Source organism: Anolis carolinensis, chromosome 4 (assembly GCF_035594765.1).
Source record: "Anolis carolinensis isolate JA03-04 chromosome 4, rAnoCar3.1.pri, whole genome shotgun sequence".
Lineage (NCBI taxonomy): Eukaryota > Metazoa > Chordata > Lepidosauria > Squamata > Dactyloidae > Anolis > Anolis carolinensis.
This window is the reverse complement of record NC_085844.1, coordinates 14,295,551-14,316,722: the sequence shown is the minus strand read 5'-3', so window position 1 is coordinate 14,316,722 and position 21,172 is coordinate 14,295,551. Positions and strand designations below refer to the sequence as shown.

The window sequence follows — 21,172 nt, the reverse complement described above, 5'->3', positions numbered from 1 at the left end:
GCCTTTGTTGTTGTGCGTCTTTTGACTTATGGCAACCCTATCATGGGATTTTATGGTGCTGAGACATTATAGTCTGTGAATTTATCTAATTCTCTATTAAAGCCACTCACACTGGAAGCTGTCAAAATATTGTGAAAATCCAATCCACATATTAATTGCACCGCTTGAAAAAGGCCCCATCTATATGCCATATACTTCAGTTTGAAATTGCATTATATGGTCAGAGTATACTCATATAAAGCAGTTTAACTGCATTAATTGGTCGACAGTGCAGATGGGGCTGGAGTGTTCCCTTTCACTGGTCCTGAATGCCTTATCATTTGGCTTCTTCAAATAAATTGCCAACTTGTCACCTGAGGTGCAGCTACACTATAGTATCAGTACAGTATGGCATGCTGCTTTAACTGCTTCAATGCTATGGATTCCTGGGAGTTGTAATTCTACTAGGTATTTGGCATTCTCTACCAAAGAGTATTGATGCCTCAACAAACTACAACTCCCAGGACTCTATAGCATTGAGCCATGGCAATTAAAGAAGTGTCCAACTGCATTCATTCTACAGTGAAAACGCACCCATAGACTTTGTATTTGGATCGTGGCGTTTCTTCCCAGACTATACAGAAAAGCTTTTTGTGTGTGTGCCAGTTCTTTCTACCAGGAATCCATTGTTTGAATACATTTCCTAATATCCTCCACAACTAAGGCTGAAATCTCAAAGGTCCCATAAAATATAAAGCAGATAATGGCACTACTATAAACCACAACAAAACATTAGTAATAATAGAAACTAAATTCAGGCTTTCTCATAAAATCAGACTGATCGAAAACTATAAACCATATTAATAGCATGATAACTACGGTAAACGGGAAGATGGAATGTTAATATTTTATAACCAATTGGCAATGGATTTTAAAAACCCTCAGGGAATGTTCCTTTCCTGATTCCAGAGAGATAATAATATAGAAACCAGTTGAGCCTGCATTGCAAACTCAGTCAGCCTCTGCCAAAAAGGTTTTCTCCATTGTGGACACTTTCTATAACTCAGGAATGAAGGAATTAGAAAAAGTTCTGAAATGTACAGATTTATATATTAAAATTAAGTATTTCCCTTTTCTATGTATATGATAGTTATGAAAGCTGAACAGTACTAAAAGCTGATAGGTACTTGAAAAGTATTGTACACATACCATTGAATACTAAAAAAAACCCCCAAATAAATGAGTCTTAGGCCTGAATATCAAGAAGACTAAATTGGGACTGTTGTAATTTGGGCATATTGTGAGAAGGCACAACCCACTGGAAAATGATAATGCTTGGTAAGGTAGAAGGCATGGCAGTAGGAAAAGATGAAGACTCAGTTAAGGACATCATGGTTTGAAAGACAGGGTGGCTTGAAGATTTCCCGTTTATAAGGTCACCATGAATCAAAGTTGACTTGACAGCAGTTATCAGTAAATCCACACTGAACAATTAAGCAGTTTGTGGTCTCTTGAACTGTCATATTTCTACCTAAGAGAAACCAACTTTTTTAATGTTGGTGAGAGCTTAGAATTCTCTAATGTATTTTTCTGAACTACAGCAAATACCAGAATTCAGTAGGATATGGTCATTGCAATCAAAGTGGAAGCACACTACTAGGATTATGGAGCGCAATTAAGACCTCAGAATGGGTGATATCCTAACAATTTCTCTCACTTCCCAGCAGAGCAGGGAAGAGGGTGACCTCTCATAATTTTTCATGCCCTTCCCAAAATCTCCCCAATATGGTCTCCAACCATATGGAATGGATGAGGGAGATGGACTGGAAACTCCCATTGTAGATTGATAGAGGACACTTTGTAGAATACTGTGTGATTTTTTTCTTCTACTCTAACAAGCCTAGGATCTACTCTGGATGAAATCTAACACCTACTGAATCCAATTCAAGTGTCTGCAGACCCTTCTAACTTATTACATCTCACTCTCCCCAGCTTTGAGATCGGGTCTCCATCAGCTTCTACCTTTCCCTCCTTTGCTCTGCTTTTTGTAACATTTCGCTGGATGGAGAGATCACAAGGTCTGAAGGCTTTCACAAAATTCTGTGCCTCCTTTGTCTAGGTCTACACTAATTAGAATATGGTTCTGTATGGATTCCTTCTGCCTCCAGGGAACATGGCCACATGGCTCCCCACCCTTCGTCCTTCCGATTGCAGGAACATTATCCGAAGGCCTCAGTGGAAAGCCTCAGGGCATGATTAGTCAAACATGAAAAACGGCCTTCCAGGGAACAAGGAGCTACATTTCTGTGGGTGGCTCCAGGCCAGGGGAGAGGATATGGCCATTATCTCAAAAAGAATCCTTCACAAGAATTCTCACTTAGAATGTTGCCTTCCCCATTTCTAAATGATATCTGCACATCTGATGTTTTATATCACAATAGTACAGTAGAGTCTTACTTATCCAACATAAAGGGGCCGGCAGAATGTTGGCTAAGCAAATATGTTGGATAAAAAGGAGGGATTAAGGGAAAGCCCATTAAACATCAAATTAGGTTATGATTTTACAAATTAAGCACCAAAACATCATGTTATACAACAAATTTGACAGAAAAAAGTAGTTCAATATGCAGTAATGCTATGTAGTAATTATTGTATTTACGAATTTAGCACCAAAATATCACAATGTATTGAAAACATTGACTACAAAAATGCGTTGGATAATCCAGAACGTTGGATAAGTGAGACTCTACTGTACCAGTAATTTAGATGGTGAAGGAAAATTTTGCTGGAGGTGGGAGAAGAATCCTAATGGGAGAGAAAATACTTTTATTTTGCCTACATCCCTACCCATTCTTACAATATAGTAGAGTCTCACTTATCCAATATAAACGGGCCGGCAGAATGTTGGATAAGCAAATATGTTGGATAATAAGGAGGGATTAAGGAAAAACCTATTAAACATCAAATTAGGTTATGATTTTACAAATTAAACACCAAAACATCATGTTATACAACAAATTTGACAGAAAAAGTAGTTCAATACGCAGTAATGCTATGTAGTAATTACTGTATTTATGAGTTTAGCATCAAAATATCACGATGTATTGAAAACATTGACTACAAAAATGTGTTGGATAATCCAGAACGTTGGATAAGTAAGACTCTACTGTATCTACTTCTGGGCTTCATGTGGCCCTCTAAAGCAGCTGTTGTGTTTGAGCCCTCCAGGTTGTCCTTGTGCCGCTGAGAAAAAGTGAGCAGATTTGATCTCCTGGAAGCCACCAGAAGGAATAATACACCTTTTAAACAGAACTGAAATAAAAACTAAAAGGGTGCCATGGACTATTTAACACTTTTAATATGTCTGTTTTTGCAATACCAAAAGTAGACTTCTGTGTTTGTTTAGTATGGAATACTTCTGGCCTTCATGCAGCCTCTGAAGATCCTAGGGTGGAAATCCAGCTCCTGGACCTATCACAGTTGCTCACTGCATCTTAGAGTATCTAAATGAGAGGCAGACAAAAAGAGACAGCCCAAACTAAGCTTTTCACCAAACTATAAATCTCTGTTTTCTTTTACAGCTTGTCTTAGCTCAGTGGTTCTCAACCTATGGGTCCCCAGATGTTTTGGCCTTCAACTCTCAGAAATCCTAACAGCTGGTAAACTGGCTGGGATTTCTGGGAGTTGTAAGCCAAAACACCTAGAGACCCACAGGTTAAGAACCACTGCTTTAGGTGGTCATTCCCACCCAGTAGGAAAGGGATATATTCTATATATGATCTTCCCCAACCTAACATTCTCTCAAAGTGTGCTAGAGTACAATTTCCATGATTTCCAAGAATGATGGGAGTTGTAGCCCAATGCACAAGGGGGTTCCAGTTGGGAGATGAGTACAACTCCCATCATTAGAGTACATTAGAGTACAACTCCAGTCATTCCCAAGAATGATGAGAGCTCCAGTCTAATGCATCAGAAAGTTCCTAGCTTGACACAACCGAGTTAGCATTTCAAAGATTCACCGCCTATCAGGGGGAAAAGAAAGGAAATCAGATTAATCCCCCCCCAATCACCACCACTTTCTGATATGCCCTACAAAAATGATGTGTCATTGTGTTGCAACAAGATAATCTTGAAATCTGAAAGCCTTTAATCCAGCTGGCATTTTTGTGCTTGAGTAAATCCTGCTCTCCAAAGGGGGGAAATTTGTAAATAAACAGCACAACAATTTGAAAACTTGAAATCAAAGTGGATGGCTCTTTCCTCAACTCATAATCATGACCATCCTTTCAAAATCAAAACTCAAAGGTGTCACTGATCTGTCCATACACAGCCCATATACTAAACAAACAAAAGAGTAAATTATCACTTCCTGATGCCTCCCCCACCCCAGAACCGGTAGTTAATTGCTGATAAATTAGAAATTGGGGCAACAGGAAACTGTTACAAGTAAGTGCTTACTTCCTCCCACATTACTTCCCCTTAAACTGGGACAGATAAGGTCCTACAGACACATGCGGCCCCCAAGTTTGTCATTTGGCTTTTAATCCTTCCAAACCTCTAAATCCCCATTTTCCTGTGACTTCCCCCCACCTAGAATAGTTATTCCCCTTTTAAATAGGCTGCCCTTCACCCCCTTTAACATTTTTCCAAAAGAGAGAGAAAAAGAAAGAGTTTTGTTGTTGACATTTGTGACATTTATGTGGATGCCAGAAGGATACTAGTGGTAGAAACATGATCCGTAGTTCCACTGAAGTTTCTCAGCCCTACCCTAAAACCTTGCTATGAAAGAGGAAAGAAACAACTATTAAAATGTAATCCTCGCTATCTGGATTTGACCAGCAGCAAATCTTTATTCAAGGGATGAGGGGAACACTATTCATAATAGCCCACTACCACTGAAAGCCTGCTCAACAACAACTAGTCTGGTTTAATGGACAGATGATACGATTTGCCCTCCAGACACAATGGGCTTGATACTAATTCAACAACAATCTCAGAGGTGGCTTTGGGCACATTATTACATCTCAGCCTGCATTTGTCAGTTTATAACCACAGAATGAATTTGAAGAGATCAGGTGCAGATAATAAATCCCCTTGAAAGGTACCGTAGGCACAACTGGTAATCTTGTATGTGTTTGAACTCACATTTCAAAGCTCCAAAATCAACATGATATTCAACGCCAAGTCAAAATAAAGAGTCGTACAACATACTCAGTTTAGGCTGCAATCCTGTACACACTTACCTGAGTAACTGGTAACTTACCAACTGGGTTTACTTCTGAGCAAGCATGTATAGGATTGCACTGTGAAACACATAAACAATTCTTCTACTTGATTAATCTTGCCCATCAAATGACTGACGAAATAGCTTTAAGGATCAAAAGCAGCATGTGGTTGTGATTGCTTTTAGGGAAAATGGGGGATATATTGACTTATTCAGCCACATAAAATGCCATCTCTCCTCTCATCATCTCTATTCTGCTTCCAAAGGATAAGTTTTAAATCCAGATCCATTTGGGATCATATCTGAAATGTGCAACAGATAAACAGAAGAATGTTTAGAAACATAAAACGATCGGAGGGTGGGGGTTGTTAAGGCATGCACCCATTTGCCAATTATGACTAAGGCCCCTTCTGCAACGCCCTATAACTAGATTATCAAAGCAGATAATCCACGTTATCTGCTTTGAACTGGATTGTATGAGTCTACACTGCCATCTGGATTTTATATGGCAGTGTAGAAGGAGCCAAAGACCAGGTTATTGGACTTGGGCAAGGAAGACATGGTTCTAATCAGCCACAAACTCAAAAGGACATCTCAGTCCAGATGCTGTTATCTCAAAGTAACCTATCAGAGAGGGACAGAATGGGATAGCTTCACATATACTCTCCAGGACTCCTTGAAAAAAACAGAAGGAATCTGATTTTGAAGATCAGTCTTTCCAATGGACTGAAGAAGGCCAGTTTGGGGAAAACAGCTCATAAAATGAGGAAGGGTTCAGGTCAACACAACTCCTTTTATATCTCAATGATATTTAGCATGTAGCCACTGCCAAGAAACTACACTTGGAAGGCCATCATACTCGGACAACAAGGAATTGCCTAATAAGTAATGTAGCACCCATTTGTGTGTTCAAGTCGCTTGTTGACTTATGGTGGCACAATTAATTTTATAGCATCATCTTAGGCAATGGTTAATCAAAGGTGGTTTTATCATTCCTGCTTCTGAAATATAGACCCAGTGTTCACTAGCAGTCTCCCACCCAAGTACTAACCATAGCTAATCCAGCTTAGCTTCCAAGATCAGATGTAACCTGGTGCCTTATGGATGTCTAGGCCCCTACAGTGGCCACACGTGCTTACATAAAGGGTGCTGAATTCATGAGGAACCACCAATGTCAACAATCCTACATTGTGTTGTTGACCGCAACCTCTGAGGATGCCTGCCATAGATGTGGGTGAAACGTCAGGAGAGAATACTTCTGGAATGTGGCCATATAGCCCAGAAAACATACAACAACTCTCCAATCCTACAATGTTTCTGCAGCTCCTCTCAAAAGATCCTGCCGCCTTCCTTACTCCGCACCCCAATCAGAAATAAGAAATTTATAACCCTACCTGAGTTATACCTGAGCCATGGTTTCTCATGTTTCTCATGTGTTAAACCAGGATTATATATGCAATGACATATCATCAGAGAAGTTCACTTGAGCTTAGGAAAATTCCTCTTTTTGGACAACTCCAAATATCTCCCAGACAGCTTGAATAGTATGATGGTTGGAAGATTCTAGGAGTTGTAGCCCAATAAGGTTGCTTTCCCAAGCTCTATTTTCACCTGAAACTGTGAAATAGCCCTGTGGTGGCTGATGGTTTCCATGCCACTGAAGTAGTGAACCCATTTTGTTTCTATCTGAACTTATTAAATGAGCTATTCAGTCTATGTGGGGTATAGTATTGTGTTCCTTGGATACTTTCAAAGTAACACCTAGAGAAAATTCGTCTCTTTCCAGATTCAGAAAGAAGACACCAGTCACCACTGCGTTGGCCTAAGCCTATTCAGGGAGGAGGTGGAAAAGCTCCTACAGAACAACATCACAAAAGGCAATTCCCTACAGAAAGAAGAATCAACCCACACAGAAAATACCTGGTTGATGGAAGTCACCATCTGCCTGGGTATGACTATCTGCATGACAAGTTGCAAGAGGGACGTGACTAAGCCAGCCAGGATGGCCCAGGTGAGGGGCAGAGGCAGCATGCTGTAGGTGGCAAAGAGGGTGAAGAGCACATAGCCAATGCCATCGCCGAGCAGCCCACAACCCAGGCCAGCAGCCAAAATCTGTGTCGCCATGGCCACCCAAGTGACCACCCCACTGTACTGCAGGTAGGTGTACGAGGTTGTGTCCTTCCTGACCACCACTAAGGCACAGATGACCACTTCGATGCCCGTGAAGAAGCCCAGCAGAATGCCCTTGAGGGGGTCCATGGGGGCCGAGGCCAAGGTGAGGTGGAGCAGCAGGAGGGTCAGCTTGGTGAGTATGTCCAAGATGTTCACCACCACCTCTGACTTGCGCCTCTGGCCCAGGAAGTAGCGCTGGTAGAGGCGCTCCAAGTCCCGGGATTTGAAGGAGTTGCGCAAGGTTGGGAAGATCACTCCCCGGTAAGTGTAGCCCCAGTTGAGGAAGAAGTCCGAGTTGCTGGGAGCACAGTCCACGTGCAGGAAGCCCAAGTCGCCACTGCTGCTGGTGCGCTCCGGGAAGACCTTGGTGCCCCCGTTGTTGTGGCCGCTGAGGGCCTTGCCTCCTGACTGATGCCGGGAAGGTTGAGAGTGGTTGGAGCCACAGGATTCCTCCGAGGCCAGCGCTTTGCTGCTGTCGCTGCTGTGCTCTTGGATGAAGCGCTGCTCGGTGATATGGCGCAGAGCGGTCTGCCACAGCAGGCGCTGGGAGCGTGCACCGCTGTCAGGGGGGGTCTGGTTGATGGTGTACAACTCATCGCTGTCGCTTAAGCAGCGCACCTCGGACAGCTCCATGGCGAGGGGGTCTCAGGGCAGCCAAGTGGGAAGGAGGAGGGGTCTCATTGGAGGCGGCTGCCTCCTCCCACCCTCACCCACTTGGCAAGGGGATCAGGCGGTTAGTGCAGGAGCAAAGGACCTCTCCATATCTTCTTTGGCACTGGATATTTCTATCCACAATCCGCTTGATAAAGCGCAGTCCCATCCACCACCTAGTGAGAAATCCAGGGGCTTCTTCTTCCAAGTTTGGGGCAATCAAAGCCACATGTTGGAAATTCCCTGTCTCTCAAAGAGGAGGGACAAGAGCAAGAAACGGTGCCGTGGTGGCACAACAGGTTAAACCCTTGTGACAGCTGAACTGCTCACCTGAAGGTTGAACTGCTGACCTGAAGGTTGCCAGTTTGAATCCACGAGATGGGGTGAGCTCCCGTCTGTCAGCTCTAGCTTGCGGGGACATGAGAGAAGCCTCCCAGCTAACACATCCAGGCGTCCCCTGGGCAATGTCTCTGTAGATGGCCAATTCTTTCACACCAGAAGGGACTTGCAGTATGTTTTCAAGTCGCTTTGGCCAGGATTAAATAAATCTCTCACACCTTGAGCCCATCTCCCTGGACATCCTGGCAGCAGTATCCATCTTTCTTCCGGAAAGTCAGGCCATGGGTTTCCGTTTGTCCACCGTTATCTTCTCAGCTTTGGTGCAAGACTGGTCCATTGGTCCATCTGGGTCTGCGGGTCTGTTTCCCTCCCTTGTGCTGCTCCTCCTGAAACCAAAGGCAGCCTGGAAGAGACTGAGACTCTTGGAGCCTGAGAGAGAGGAGGGATGGAAACAGCACTTCCCGAGTTGCAATCCTATGTAGGTCAGTTTCTAGAGTTCTGGAAGAGAGAGAGAGACGGAGACAAGACCATGCAACTTCAGAAACGAAAGAAGAAGCAGGACGCAACCTGGAGAGGGACTCTGGCAGCAGGGGTGAGATCCTTCTTCCACACCACCCTGAGGTCGGATTCAGGATTCAGAGGGGAGGGCTCGAGGCCGGCGAGAAAGTCGCGCGTTGAGGGAGAGAAGGAAGGAAGGGAGAGCGAGAGGAGAGGACCCCAAAGGCGGGCGCCTCCGCCTCCTCCTCCTTCTCCTCCTCCTTCTTTGGAGGCGCTCATCCCCGCCTCAGGGGCCAAGGAGGGCGGCGGGAGGCCGGAGGCGTCGGAAGGCGCAAGGTCACCCAGGCAAGAGGCGGAGGGGTCTCTTCTTCTCGGCAGGAAAGCTCCCTCCCGATCGCGAAACTCCCAGAGTCTGGCGAGGAAGAGGAGGAGGAGGAGGAGGAGGGAGAGAAGAAGGAACCAGCCGGAGTTGTCCTCTCCTTCCTCGAAGACTCGCGGCGGCCCATGGCGGGCGAGGAAGGCTCAAGGGCTCCGGAAGGGAGACGCGCGGCAGCCGAGGATCATCGCCGAGAAGGAGAAGCCCCCACGGAGATGCCAAGCGGGGCTCGAAGGCTGGGGATTCTCCTCCTCGAGGGCGCGCCGGACCCTTCCCTCACTCTCCAAAACAAACCCGCGGGTTGCGAAGCCTTTGGCCAGGGTCACTTCTCAAAGGAGCCCCTTCCCCCGCCCGCCCCATGCCCCTGCCCCTTCCCCTCGGAGGCTGGCCGGGGAGAGGAGGAGGAGGAGGGCGCGCGCGGAAAGGCCACACGCGGGGAAAGGGAGCCGCAGACGCCGCTTCTTCTCCGGTCGGTCAGCTGATGACCCAGTGACGTCAAACCCGGCTGGGCCCGCTCCCCATTTGAAGACTGAGGCGAAGCAGGGCGAGCAGCCCCCTCCCCTCCTTTCCTCCAGGCCACGCCCCCGCCCTGGCCCCGCCCACTCCTCCCCACAGCCCTCCAGGTCGGCGCACCTGGATCCTGGCGGACTCCAAAGCCGGCGCCACTGGAGAAATAGTATATGGTGTATGTGTGTATATGTATATATATACACACGCATATATATACACACATACACCATATACTATTTTTCCAATGTATATGTTTGTATGTATGGCCAATACATACAAACATATATATACATATACACTTATGCATATATACATGCACACACAGTATACACTACACACCCACACACACAATATATATATATATATATATATATATATATATATATATATATATATATATATATATAGTGCATAGTGTGTGTGTATATATAAACACACATTGTGTGCTATATATATATATATACAGTAGAGTCTCACTTATCCAACACTCGCTTATCCAACATTCTGGATTATCCAACGCATTTTTGTAGTCAATGCTTTCAATATATCGTGATATTTTGGTGCTAAAATCATAAATACAGTAATTACTACATAGCATTACTGTGTACTGAACTGCTTTTTCTGCCAAATTTGTTGTCTAACATGATGTTTTGGTGCTTAATTTGTAAAATCATAACTTAATTTGATGTTTAATAGGCTTATCCTTAATCCCTCCTTATTATCCAACATATCCGCTTATCCAACGTTCTGCCGGCCCGTTTATGTTGGGTAAGTGAGACTCTACTGTATATACATATACACACATACACCATATACTATTTTTCCAATGTATATGTTTGTATGTATGGCCAATACATACAAACATATATATACATATACACTTATGCATATATACATGGACAAACAGTATACACTACACACCCACACACACCATATATATATATATATATATATATATATATATATATATATAGTGTATAGTGCATAGTGTGTGTGTATATATAAACACACATTGTGTGCTATATATATATATATACGTATATATATATAATAGCACACAGTGTGTGTTTATATATACACACACACTATGCACTATACACTATATATATATGATGAGCCCCAGTGGCGAAGTGTGTTAAAGCACTGAGCTGTTGAACTTGCAGATGGAGAGGTCCCAGGTTCAAACCCTGGGAGGGGCATGAGTGGCCGCTGTTAGCTCCAGCTTCTGCCAACCTAGCAGTTCGAAAACATGCCAATGTAAGTAGATCAATAGGTACCGCCCTGGCAGGAAGGTAACAGCGCTCCATGCAGTTATGCCAGCCGCATGACCTTGGAGGTGTCCACAGACAATGCTGGCTCTTTGGCTTAGAAATGGAGATGAGCACCAACCCCCAGAATCAGACATGACTGGACTTAATGTCAGGGGAAACCTTTACCTTTACCTTATAGTAAAGGTAGGTAAAGGTTTTCCCCTGACATTAAATCTAGTGGTATCTGACTCTGGGGGTTAGTGCTCATCTCCATTTCTAAGCCAAAGAGCCAGCGTTGTCCGTAGACACCTCCAAGGTCATGCGGCCAGCATGACTGCAATACAAACACACATATACATTATATATATACACACAATGTACACCAGGCATGGGCAAACTTTGGCCCTCCAGGTGTTTTTGACTTCAACTCCCACAATTCCTAACAGCCTGTAGGAACCCGTGGGAGTTGGAGTCCAAAACACCTGGAGGGCCAAAGTTTGCCCATGCCTGATTTAGGCTGAACTTTAAAAGATCTGTCCAATGTGCTTCTGTACCTGTCCACTATTATTTTTTGTTTTACTGGTGTACAACACATCTTCATTGGCTCCTTTGAAAAGCTCCAATTTAAACGCAGTTTAAATGATTTTATCAAGGACACAATTTCTCTGTTGTGTATAATGGGACTTGAGCATCCATGGTTTTTGGTCCTGGAACTAAACCTCAGTGGATACCAAGGGCCCACTGGAAATAGATTTTAAAATCACTCGTAGATTTAGATGGCCAGATGCAGTTTTCTGCAAATAGCTGCAGGTTTTTTTGAAGACTATGTGATGATGGGAACTCAGTACCAGATGCTGCCTGGTCTGATTGCAATTTTAAGGTCACTAATTTTTCTGATGTCTATCTTATATTTATCAAAGGTTCTTTAGATTAGATGAGGTATTCTTACTTAGGAGTTAACCCAGCTTTCCAAGCCAAAGGTTGTAGTCTCAAGGACCAAATCACAAAGTGTCTCTGGGTTCATCTACATCAGCCATGGGCAAACTTTGGCCCTCCAGATGGTCAGTAGGCTGATAGGAATTGTGGGACTTGAAGTCCAAAACATCTGGATGGGCAAGGTTTGCCCATGCCTGATCTGTGTTGAAGAATTAATACAGTTTGATGTCATTTTACATGCAATGGCTCAATTCCATTGAATCCTGGGAGCTGCAGTTTTACAAGTCCTTTAGCCTTCTCAGCCAGAAGGTATTGGTTCCTCACCAAACCACAACTCCCAGGATTCCATAGCATCAAAGCCTGGCAATTATAAAGTGGTGTCAAACTGCATTAATTCTGCAGTATAAATGTAACCCAAACAAACTTCATACTTCACCTTTTGAAGTTGGAGAATATAAATAATGAAAACTCACTTAATTTGATGACCTTTCATTCACTCCAATCAGCAGACCCCAAGATGAGCTGCAACAGCACACACATTAGAGAGATTTATGAAAGATGCGATGGAGGAACATCATGTTACTTCGCCATCTGGAAGGAAGAGTGCAGGTGAGAGGGTGAAGCAGAAGAGGCGGCTCTCTGTTGCTGGAGCAGGAAGCACCTGTGCCCACACACGTACCTGGATTTCCCCTCTGGGTAGTGGCAGGATGTCGTGGGAACTCCCCAATGCCCAGGATGTGCTTGTGTGTGCATGCAACATGAGGGAGACAGAGAACATAGGTAGCACCTGCTCCTTAGTTTAGGACATGTGCTGCTTGCCAGCATCTCAAACCTAAGAGGAAAGAAAACTGATAGGAAGAAAATTAACTTCTTTGAGATGTGTCACTGGAGAAGAGTTTTACAGATTCCATGAACTTCTACGAAAACACACACATTGGTCCAAGACCAAATCAGGCACAAACTCCCTTTAGAGGCCAAAATTCCTGAATTGAACCTGTTGTCAATTGGTCATATCATGATAAGATAGCAATCATTCTTGGTAAGGTAGAAGGCAATAGGAAAAGAGGAAGACTGTGTTACTCAAACAAGGAAACTATGTCTCTGAGTTTGCAAAACCTAAACAGGGCTCTTGAGGTCTTTCACTCATACCGTTACCATACGTTGGTGTGGACTTGAAGGTAGTTAACAGAAATAACAAACTGATTTATAGTACTTAAACTTCCATACTGCTTTAATACTTGGACAAAAGCCAATATTCACAAGAAAAACCTCTTTTCAAAACATCAGGTCTAATCAGCTATGAATAGACAGCAAACATTCAGCTAAACTGGAACAGAGGAGCGGAAGAAATGCATCATGAAGTTCTTACCTAACTGTAAATGGATTGCCAATGCAAAAATATCTCCTTTAGTATCAGTCCAGAGTGAGTCCAAGATACTTTGTGGACTTAGGCAAAAGACGCAATGTTGCCAAAGGACTGAAGTGAAAAACCAGACCTGACTGGAAAATGAATGATCAAGGGTCTGGAGAACAAGTCCTATGAGGAGCGGCTTAAAGAACTAGGCATGTTTAGCCTGCAGAAGAGAAGGCTGAGAGTAGATATGATAGCCATGTACAAATACGTGAAGAGAAGTCATAGAGAGGAGGGAGAAAGCTTGTTTTCTGCTGCCCTGAAGACTAGGACGCGGAGAAATGGCTTCAAACTACAGGAAAGGAGATTCCACCTGAACATCAGGAAGAACTTCCTCAATGTGAGAGCTTTTCGGCAGTGGAACTCTCTCCCCCAAACTGTGGTGAAGGCTCCTTCTTTGGAGGCTTTTAAGCAAAGGCTGGATGGCCATCTGTCGGGGGTGCTTTGAATGTGATTTCCTGCTTCTTGGCAGGGGATTGGACTGGATGGCCCATGAGGTCTCTTCCAACTCTACTATTCTTACTTCAGCACTAGTTATTGGAGAAAAGCACTGTGGACACACTTGAAAGGCACATTATGCTTAAGAGGCACATGAGAGGCCAGGTTATATGCATAGCTCCACCCAACCTCCAATCCTTTGCCATGATTCCTCATCCACAAGCTTCTGCAGCTTGAGTCTGCTTCATCACTTTGTCTAAAGGCGCCTCAACTTGGAGTGACATGTGTGTGAATGCTCCATATTCACTAGTACTACTACTACCACCACTACCACTACATCTTTTATTTCTTCTTCATATCCTACATTCCTCCCAAACCCATTTTATCAGGCATCAGCCATATTGAGAATTGGAGATCTGTTCCACTGGTGATCAGGGTGCAGGGAGATGATGTTTCTACTACTTCTCTCTAGTCAGCAAGGCTGTGGTAAACAGAAGAAAGATCCTTATCACATTTCCTCATCACAGCCATACTGCCACATGATATTTAAAACTTATCTTCCTCCTCATCCATTTCATTATCATCATCTTCATCCATCCTCATTTTTTCATATGATATCTAAAGCATCTCCTTTTCCTTTTCTATCTCATCATCATTACCCCTCCTTCCTCCCCCTGCCCTTTCTCAGCTCTCCTCCTCCTCTTGCATTTGTCAATTTAGAACTAAAACCCTTTTGCTCCAATATGTCAGCCTTACTTCCAGTTTGAAAATTACTTTAAGAATAATGAATATGATGACATGTTGAAGCCAACCATAACTGAACACTGGCAGGATGATGGACTGGGGCCATCCAGCCACAGCTTAATTTTAAATGGGTTCAGCACAATGCTACAGACATTCCCCCCCCCCCAAAAAAGAGAGAACTTAACAGTGTCCATTTTCATCTTTCCATCATACTTTCTCTCTATTGACATATTTCTACATTAATGGGGAGAAAGGTATCCTTATATTCCTGTCACTTTTGAAAATGTCAGGAGAGAAAGAGAAAGCAAGAGCTTAAGATTGTCCAACAGTTACAAAATGGCTTTATCATGACCCAGTGAGATATTGAAAAGAAATAAAAGAACTGTGAAAACAAAAATGAGCACTTAGTATCCTGTGAATGGGTGGAGTGGCAGAAATAATGGCAGGGTGTTAGATTTGTCTCTAAGGCAGAAGGGAGTAATCCTATAAGGCAGCAGATGATAGATGGTGACAGCTGAGAAGCAGCGTGCCCCACACTCTGTGCTGTACCTCCTGGTTAGCCTTCTACCCTTAGGCCAGAAGCAGGAAAGTTACTTTTTAAAAGCAGTTCATTGAAGTTAGAGCTCAACGGCTCCTAAAATGGACAACATTAGTAAACCACCATCACATTAGGTAATTCTTCACTTTCTTGTTACAGAAAAAAGATCTAATTAATTAACTGCTTTTTTGCTTTAGTGCAGATATATATATTAGAATTTTATTAGATCATTAGCCACTGGCTTTCACATCATTGGGACAGTAAATTTACTTTAGATTTGAGTCCATAATGTAAAGGATCTATTGAAAGTGCTGAATCCTGTCTGTAAAATAAGTTCAGTACCTTGGCTAGCTCCTTAAACATTTAGTCTAAAGCAGTGGTTCTCAACCTGTGGGTCCCCAGGTGTTTTGGGCTACAACTCCCAGAAATCTCAGCCAGTTTACCAGCTGTTGGGATTTCTGGGAGTCAAAGGCCAAAACATCTGGGGGCCCACAGATTGAGAACCACTGATTTAAAGCCTAGGGAGGATCAACTGCTGACATAGGAGCCACTAGTTAGCATTGTCGGTAGTATGAAACATCTTCAGGTAGTGATATTATAGACTCAATATCCGAAAACAATGAAAACCAGATACTATTATGCTAGAAAAGGAGTAAAATTATTCTAGTTACACTGAGATCATAGTAGGACTTAGTTATACATTAGGATTGGTTGGCAAAGACTATGCTGTTTCTAATTTCCAAACCTTAGCTATGAATTCTCCCATTGACAAATATACTGCCCATCCAGTCAAATTTGTGCATGTTCAGAGGATTTTGTGAGGGTTAGTCTAAAATGTAATTTTTTTCAGATTGTGGGCTGGATAAGACTTTGGCCTACCCTATCAAGTCTCTCCTCACAATTTTAAATTAGAAAGAGACGATATAAAGTGTCTGAAAAATACTGATGTTTGACTAGTATCACACAATGTCCAGAAGTCTTATAGAAGTAAGGCAATGGAAAAACATTTAGCTTGTTTTAGCTTCTCCATGCCTGGAATAAATGGAATTGCTAGTGTGGAGCACAAATAGGATCCCAAGTAATCATTCCAGTTTTGTATTAGATTTGAAATGACAAATGTCATGCATGCACATGTCCGTATACAGAAGTGCACACAGATGCACACATTTTTTCTGGGCCAGTAACATCTGTGAAGTTGACTTTGTTTGACTTTGGATGTTCACTAGGGCTTTGCTAACAGAATGACTAGCAAAAAGAGCACAACATGAAAACAAATAAGAAGACAGAATGTGCTCAGGTATGAGAAGCACAGCCTGTGTTGGGCTGGCTCTTGTTGAAGAGCACATAGTCTCCAGATTTAGCAAGATACATTTTTATGCTTGCATCCAAAAAAACTGGGAGAAAGAATGTAGTGCAATAGCAACTCATAACACAGAACATGTTCCTTCCTTGTTACTTTTGACAAATGAGATTCAGGTAAGTATCAGAGGCACTGGGTCTATAAATGATAGTTAATGAATAATGTGAAGCTTGGAAAATTCTGTCACACTCATAACTTATTCTGGACCTTAACAGGATCAAAGATTCCAGTAGTAAAGAAATGTCACACAATTACCAAAAAAAGTTAATGAGGTTTGCAATTCTGTGCTCTGACATTACAAGAAGTACATTGTTGTGCAGGGACTACAATTTGAACACCTTACATAAGATTGCAACCTAAGACAGTATTTGTAACTCTTATTAAATCATTATTATAACATTATTCTTCCATCTAAATGCATGTACTTAACCTTCAGATAATCACCATAGCTACTATTAGTTGTTAAAGCGTGTGTACATTACGTTATGATACCCTGCAAACACATACACACACACACATACATATGAGAACAATCAACCTACTTGTGCTAAGCACATAATGAAACACTCAGGGAAAAGAGATCTTGAAAGGTGTTTTTTTTAAACTATGGAAGCTTATAAGGAGATTCTTGGAGTTATAATCCTAAAAAAGTATATTTTCAAAGCTCTGATGTGATATTCACTGCAGCCCTTGGGTTGTGAAGTAGTAAGGTCCCAGTGGACTGAACAGACTTTAAATCTTTCTTAATATGATTTGTGAGGCCCATGGGGAATCATCAAGAACGACCACTTATCCTACTTCGGCAGTTACAAAAGCTCTATAAAAACACAAGACCCCATAAAAGGCTAGGAATGTATTAACTGAAAAAGAAGTAAATAACCAGGAGATGGCTCTGGCTCTCTGTTGCGTGGCTCTGGGGGAAAAAATCCAGAGCTTGGAACAATTGAATTTTGGAGTACAAATCCCAGAACATCCCATCACATTCACTGAAACTGTAATCACAGTCCTAAATCTATTTAACCACAAAAAATAAATCCACTAGATCAATGGTATTTGTGTCATATGTATTGATACCAAACAATTAAATAAATCAGTAACGGATTCAGTGGTTCTAGTCTAGTTGGAACAAGTCATTGGATGTAGCAGTTTTCTTTATGATAGGAGCACTGAGGTGCAGAGGACAGAGGTTTTAGTGCCTGTAGTAAAGGACTTCACTGTGTGTAAAAACAGCAAATATCAATAAAGCCAAGTTATAGAAGGGGAAAACTGTTACAGGTGAATCAAGCCAACTCCGTTCCACATGGATAATGAGTGGAGTGCAACAAGTATGAAGACAAATGCAGTAGCAAAGTCTCAGCTGTTGTAGAATCTGTTGTAAGAAGCCATGTTTATGATAACCAAAACCAAAAAGATATAAAAATTAAGCCTATAAATTAAATCTATGTGCAGGAAAAGCATTAAAAGCCAGGTAGAACAGACTGTTATGAACAACAACAATTCCTAGTAGCTGCTGCAAGATTTATTACTACCTGCCCTTGGGATTTGGTTAATAGCTCAGACTTTTCTCATTTAAGCTTTAGCAAGAGCCAGTGTGGTGGTGTAGTGGTTTCAGTATTAGATTCTGCAGACCAGGGTGCCATTCCTCTCTTGGCCATGAAAACCCACTGGAAGACCTTGGGTGAGTCACATACTCTCAGCCCCTGAAAATCTAGTGATATATTCACCTTAAAGTAAAGGTAAAGGTTTTCTCCTGACGCTAAGTCCAGTCGTGACCGACTCTGGGGTGTGGTGCTCATCTCCATTTCTAAGCTGAAGAGCAGGCGTTGTCCGTAGACACCTCCAAGGTCATGTGGCTGGCATGACTTAGGGTCACAATAACTCAGAAAGAAGTTGAAGGCACACAAAAACAGACATCTGCCAGCTATTGTTATTATTGTTAGTAGTAGTAGTGGTAGCAGTAGTAGTATTTATATCCAGCTTCTTCTCTCCAAAAGGAGACTCGAAGTACCTAACACAAAAAATCATATAACATCCTAACCATACAAACATTAAAATACAACTGAACATAGGAGTTACTAAAACGCATGATTAAAACCAATAACACTATTTAAAAAGCAGTTAACCTACACAAAACACAGCACCTCATTGATCTTAAACACATTCTTCTTTAAAGGTAAAAGGTAAAGGTTTCCCCTGACGTTAAGTCCAGTTATGTCTGACTCTGGGGGTTGGTGCTCATCTCCATTTCTAAGCCGAAGAGCCGGTGTTGTCCATAGACACCTCCGAGGTCATGTGGCCGGCATGACTCCATGGAGCGCCGTTACCTTCCCGCTGGAGCAGTACCTATTGATCTACTCACATTGGCATGTTTTCGAACTGCTAGGTTGGCAGAAGCTGGAGCTAACAGCGGGCACTCACTCCGCTCCCGGGATTTGAACTTGGGATGTTTCGGTCTGCAAGTTCAGCAGCTCAGTGCTTTAACACACTTCGCCACCAGGGTTTCTTCTTTAAAAGCCTGCCTGAAAAGAGAGGTTTTAGCCTGCTGTCAGGGAGGGGGCTATATTACTCACTTGTTCTGATTTTATGTGTTTTATTGTATTTTTAAAATGTTTAAATTGTTTATTTGATTTGATTTATGTTATTACTTTTTTTGTTTTGATATTCATTGTAGTTACTTTATTCTGTTTTGTTTTTGGCATCGCCCCATGTTAGCCACCCTGAGTCCCTTCAGGGAGATGGTGGCAAGATAGAAAAATAAATTATTATTATTATTATTATTATTATTATTATTATTATTATTATTATTTATTCTGGCTTCCATTCCAGAGTCGAGGGGCAGTCACCAAGAAGGCTCTCCCTTGCGTTCCAATCAACAGTGTTTGCAATTCTGCCACTGCTCCATTCATTGTCAATGCAAAGGATGAGGGTGTCCTCTCTGTATTCATCCATTCTGGTTGATATAGGGACCACCTGGCTTGAGTTTCTCATCTGGCATGTCTGCTGCTAACTGCTCTGAAGCTGTCATATTGAGTTAGAAGTCTGTCTCGATTGCACTTTATGCATCAGATTATTTAGACAAAAAAGAACAAGATGACTTCTCTCTCACCTTCCTGTAAAGAGAGCAGCTGGACCTGCAGTTTGAATCTTAGGTCAGTCTGAATGAGTTCGCTCATTTTTGCCACATCTGAGAAGAACAGTTATTTTAAGATGCACAGAACAAGTTGTATGGCAATGAAAGCACTCCACAAAGAAGTCCCACCCACAGCCAACTATTTAGGCTGAGTGTGGTATCTGGCTTTGGGTGGTGTCATTTAAAATAAATTGTCATGGCCCATGTGTCTGGTCTTTTTATTTCACCAGGGAATTCAATATCTTATTTTACCATTCCATCTTTTGGAACTAGAAAGGCAAGTACTGAACTAAGAGAGAGAATTGGTCAGTATCTTTAGATGTTGCCTGCTCATCCAAGTAATGAACAAAATTAGCAAGCCAATCTAAAAGAAGACATAATGAGTCTTTTTCATATCACTGTTTTGCAATGAGCTGTAACAATTTGATCCATGTGATTTATGGACATGCCTTTGAAGAATCATAGTGATGACAGGTCAACCAGACTAAGGCTGTTCTTTATTTCTTACACAAGCTTTAATCAAGCTTCATTATTCCAGATCTGTTCTGTGTTCACAGTAGAAATAATCATTATCAACCTTGAAGCAATACAAAAGATAAAGGGCACTTTGTTCCATTAGATGAGACTCTATCTAGTCTAGAATCCTCTTTTATAGAGCATGGAGATGTTAATATCTTGGGCTATGCTGCTGTTGGTGTCTTCAAGTCATTTCCAATGTATGGTGATCCTAAAACCCTAAGAGCATGGTATAGTGTTTTCTTGGCAAGGTTTGTTCAGAGGGAGTTTGCCACTGCCTTCCTCTGAATTTTAGGGAATGTGACTTACCCAAGTTGCTCAGTTGGTTTCCATGTCCCAACAGGGATTTGAACTCTAGTCTCACACAGTTCTAGTCCAACGCCTAAGACTCTATACCACACATTTATCTGTCCTCAGTTCTGCTATTTCCTAAACTGGACTGCTTTCATAGCGAGCAACCTTACCCATTATATCTTCTAAACATTTGGTGACCTGAGGAATAATGAACATGAAGGTTTCATTTAGCTCTCCTGTAGAGGTTGTTAGCTATGTCTTTGATAATCTGCTCTAGATCAAGAGTGGGAATCACGATACCCTTCAGATGTAATTTAATTACAACTCCCATAATCAAGGGGCAAGGCATTTTGAGTGTTATTGGTTTCCCAACTACTTCTGTGTAATTGCCCTGAGATGCAGAATCAACACTAAGCATGATTCTTAAATGATCTCCACATTGAAAACCAGCCATATCTTCAACAGGTGACACCCAATTTAAACTAAACTGCTATAATTCTGTCTGGGATGTGGAAGGCGGAAAGAAATATAAATGTGAAAATTAGAATGATGATGGCTTCAATCAGATGAATAATAAGCATAGCATAATCCTGGGAGGATGGCGCATTGCTGATTTATAACAGCAGGATCCCATTGCTCCTAGGCTGAATGATGTAGGTTAAAAAACAGCAACCAGTCCTTTCATGACATCTATGAGACAAAAAATCCTCCTCTCAGTAATACTAAACAGTAGAATGGGCAGGAGGAGGGCTGCAACCCTCTTCCTGCCTATTTTGTTGTTTCTGTAGGTTTTTAGGAAAAATAAT

General features: G+C 42.3%; 1 protein-coding gene across 2 annotated transcripts in view; it reads right to left on the bottom strand.

Moving 5' to 3' along the window:
* The window catches only part of adcy8 (adenylate cyclase 8), a 154,487-nt gene extending 144,921 nt beyond the window's left edge, over positions 1 to 9,566 (bottom strand). For both annotated transcript variants that reach the window (XM_003219392.3, XM_008108199.2), the window contains exon 1: positions 7,124 to 9,566. In XM_003219392.3, the coding sequence (XP_003219440.1) occupies positions 7,124 to 8,008 (885 nt within the window). In that variant the 5' untranslated portion in view covers positions 8,009 to 9,566. The remainder of the gene's footprint in view (positions 1 to 7,123) is intronic.
* Between the last annotated feature and the right edge of the window lie 11,606 nt (positions 9,567 to 21,172).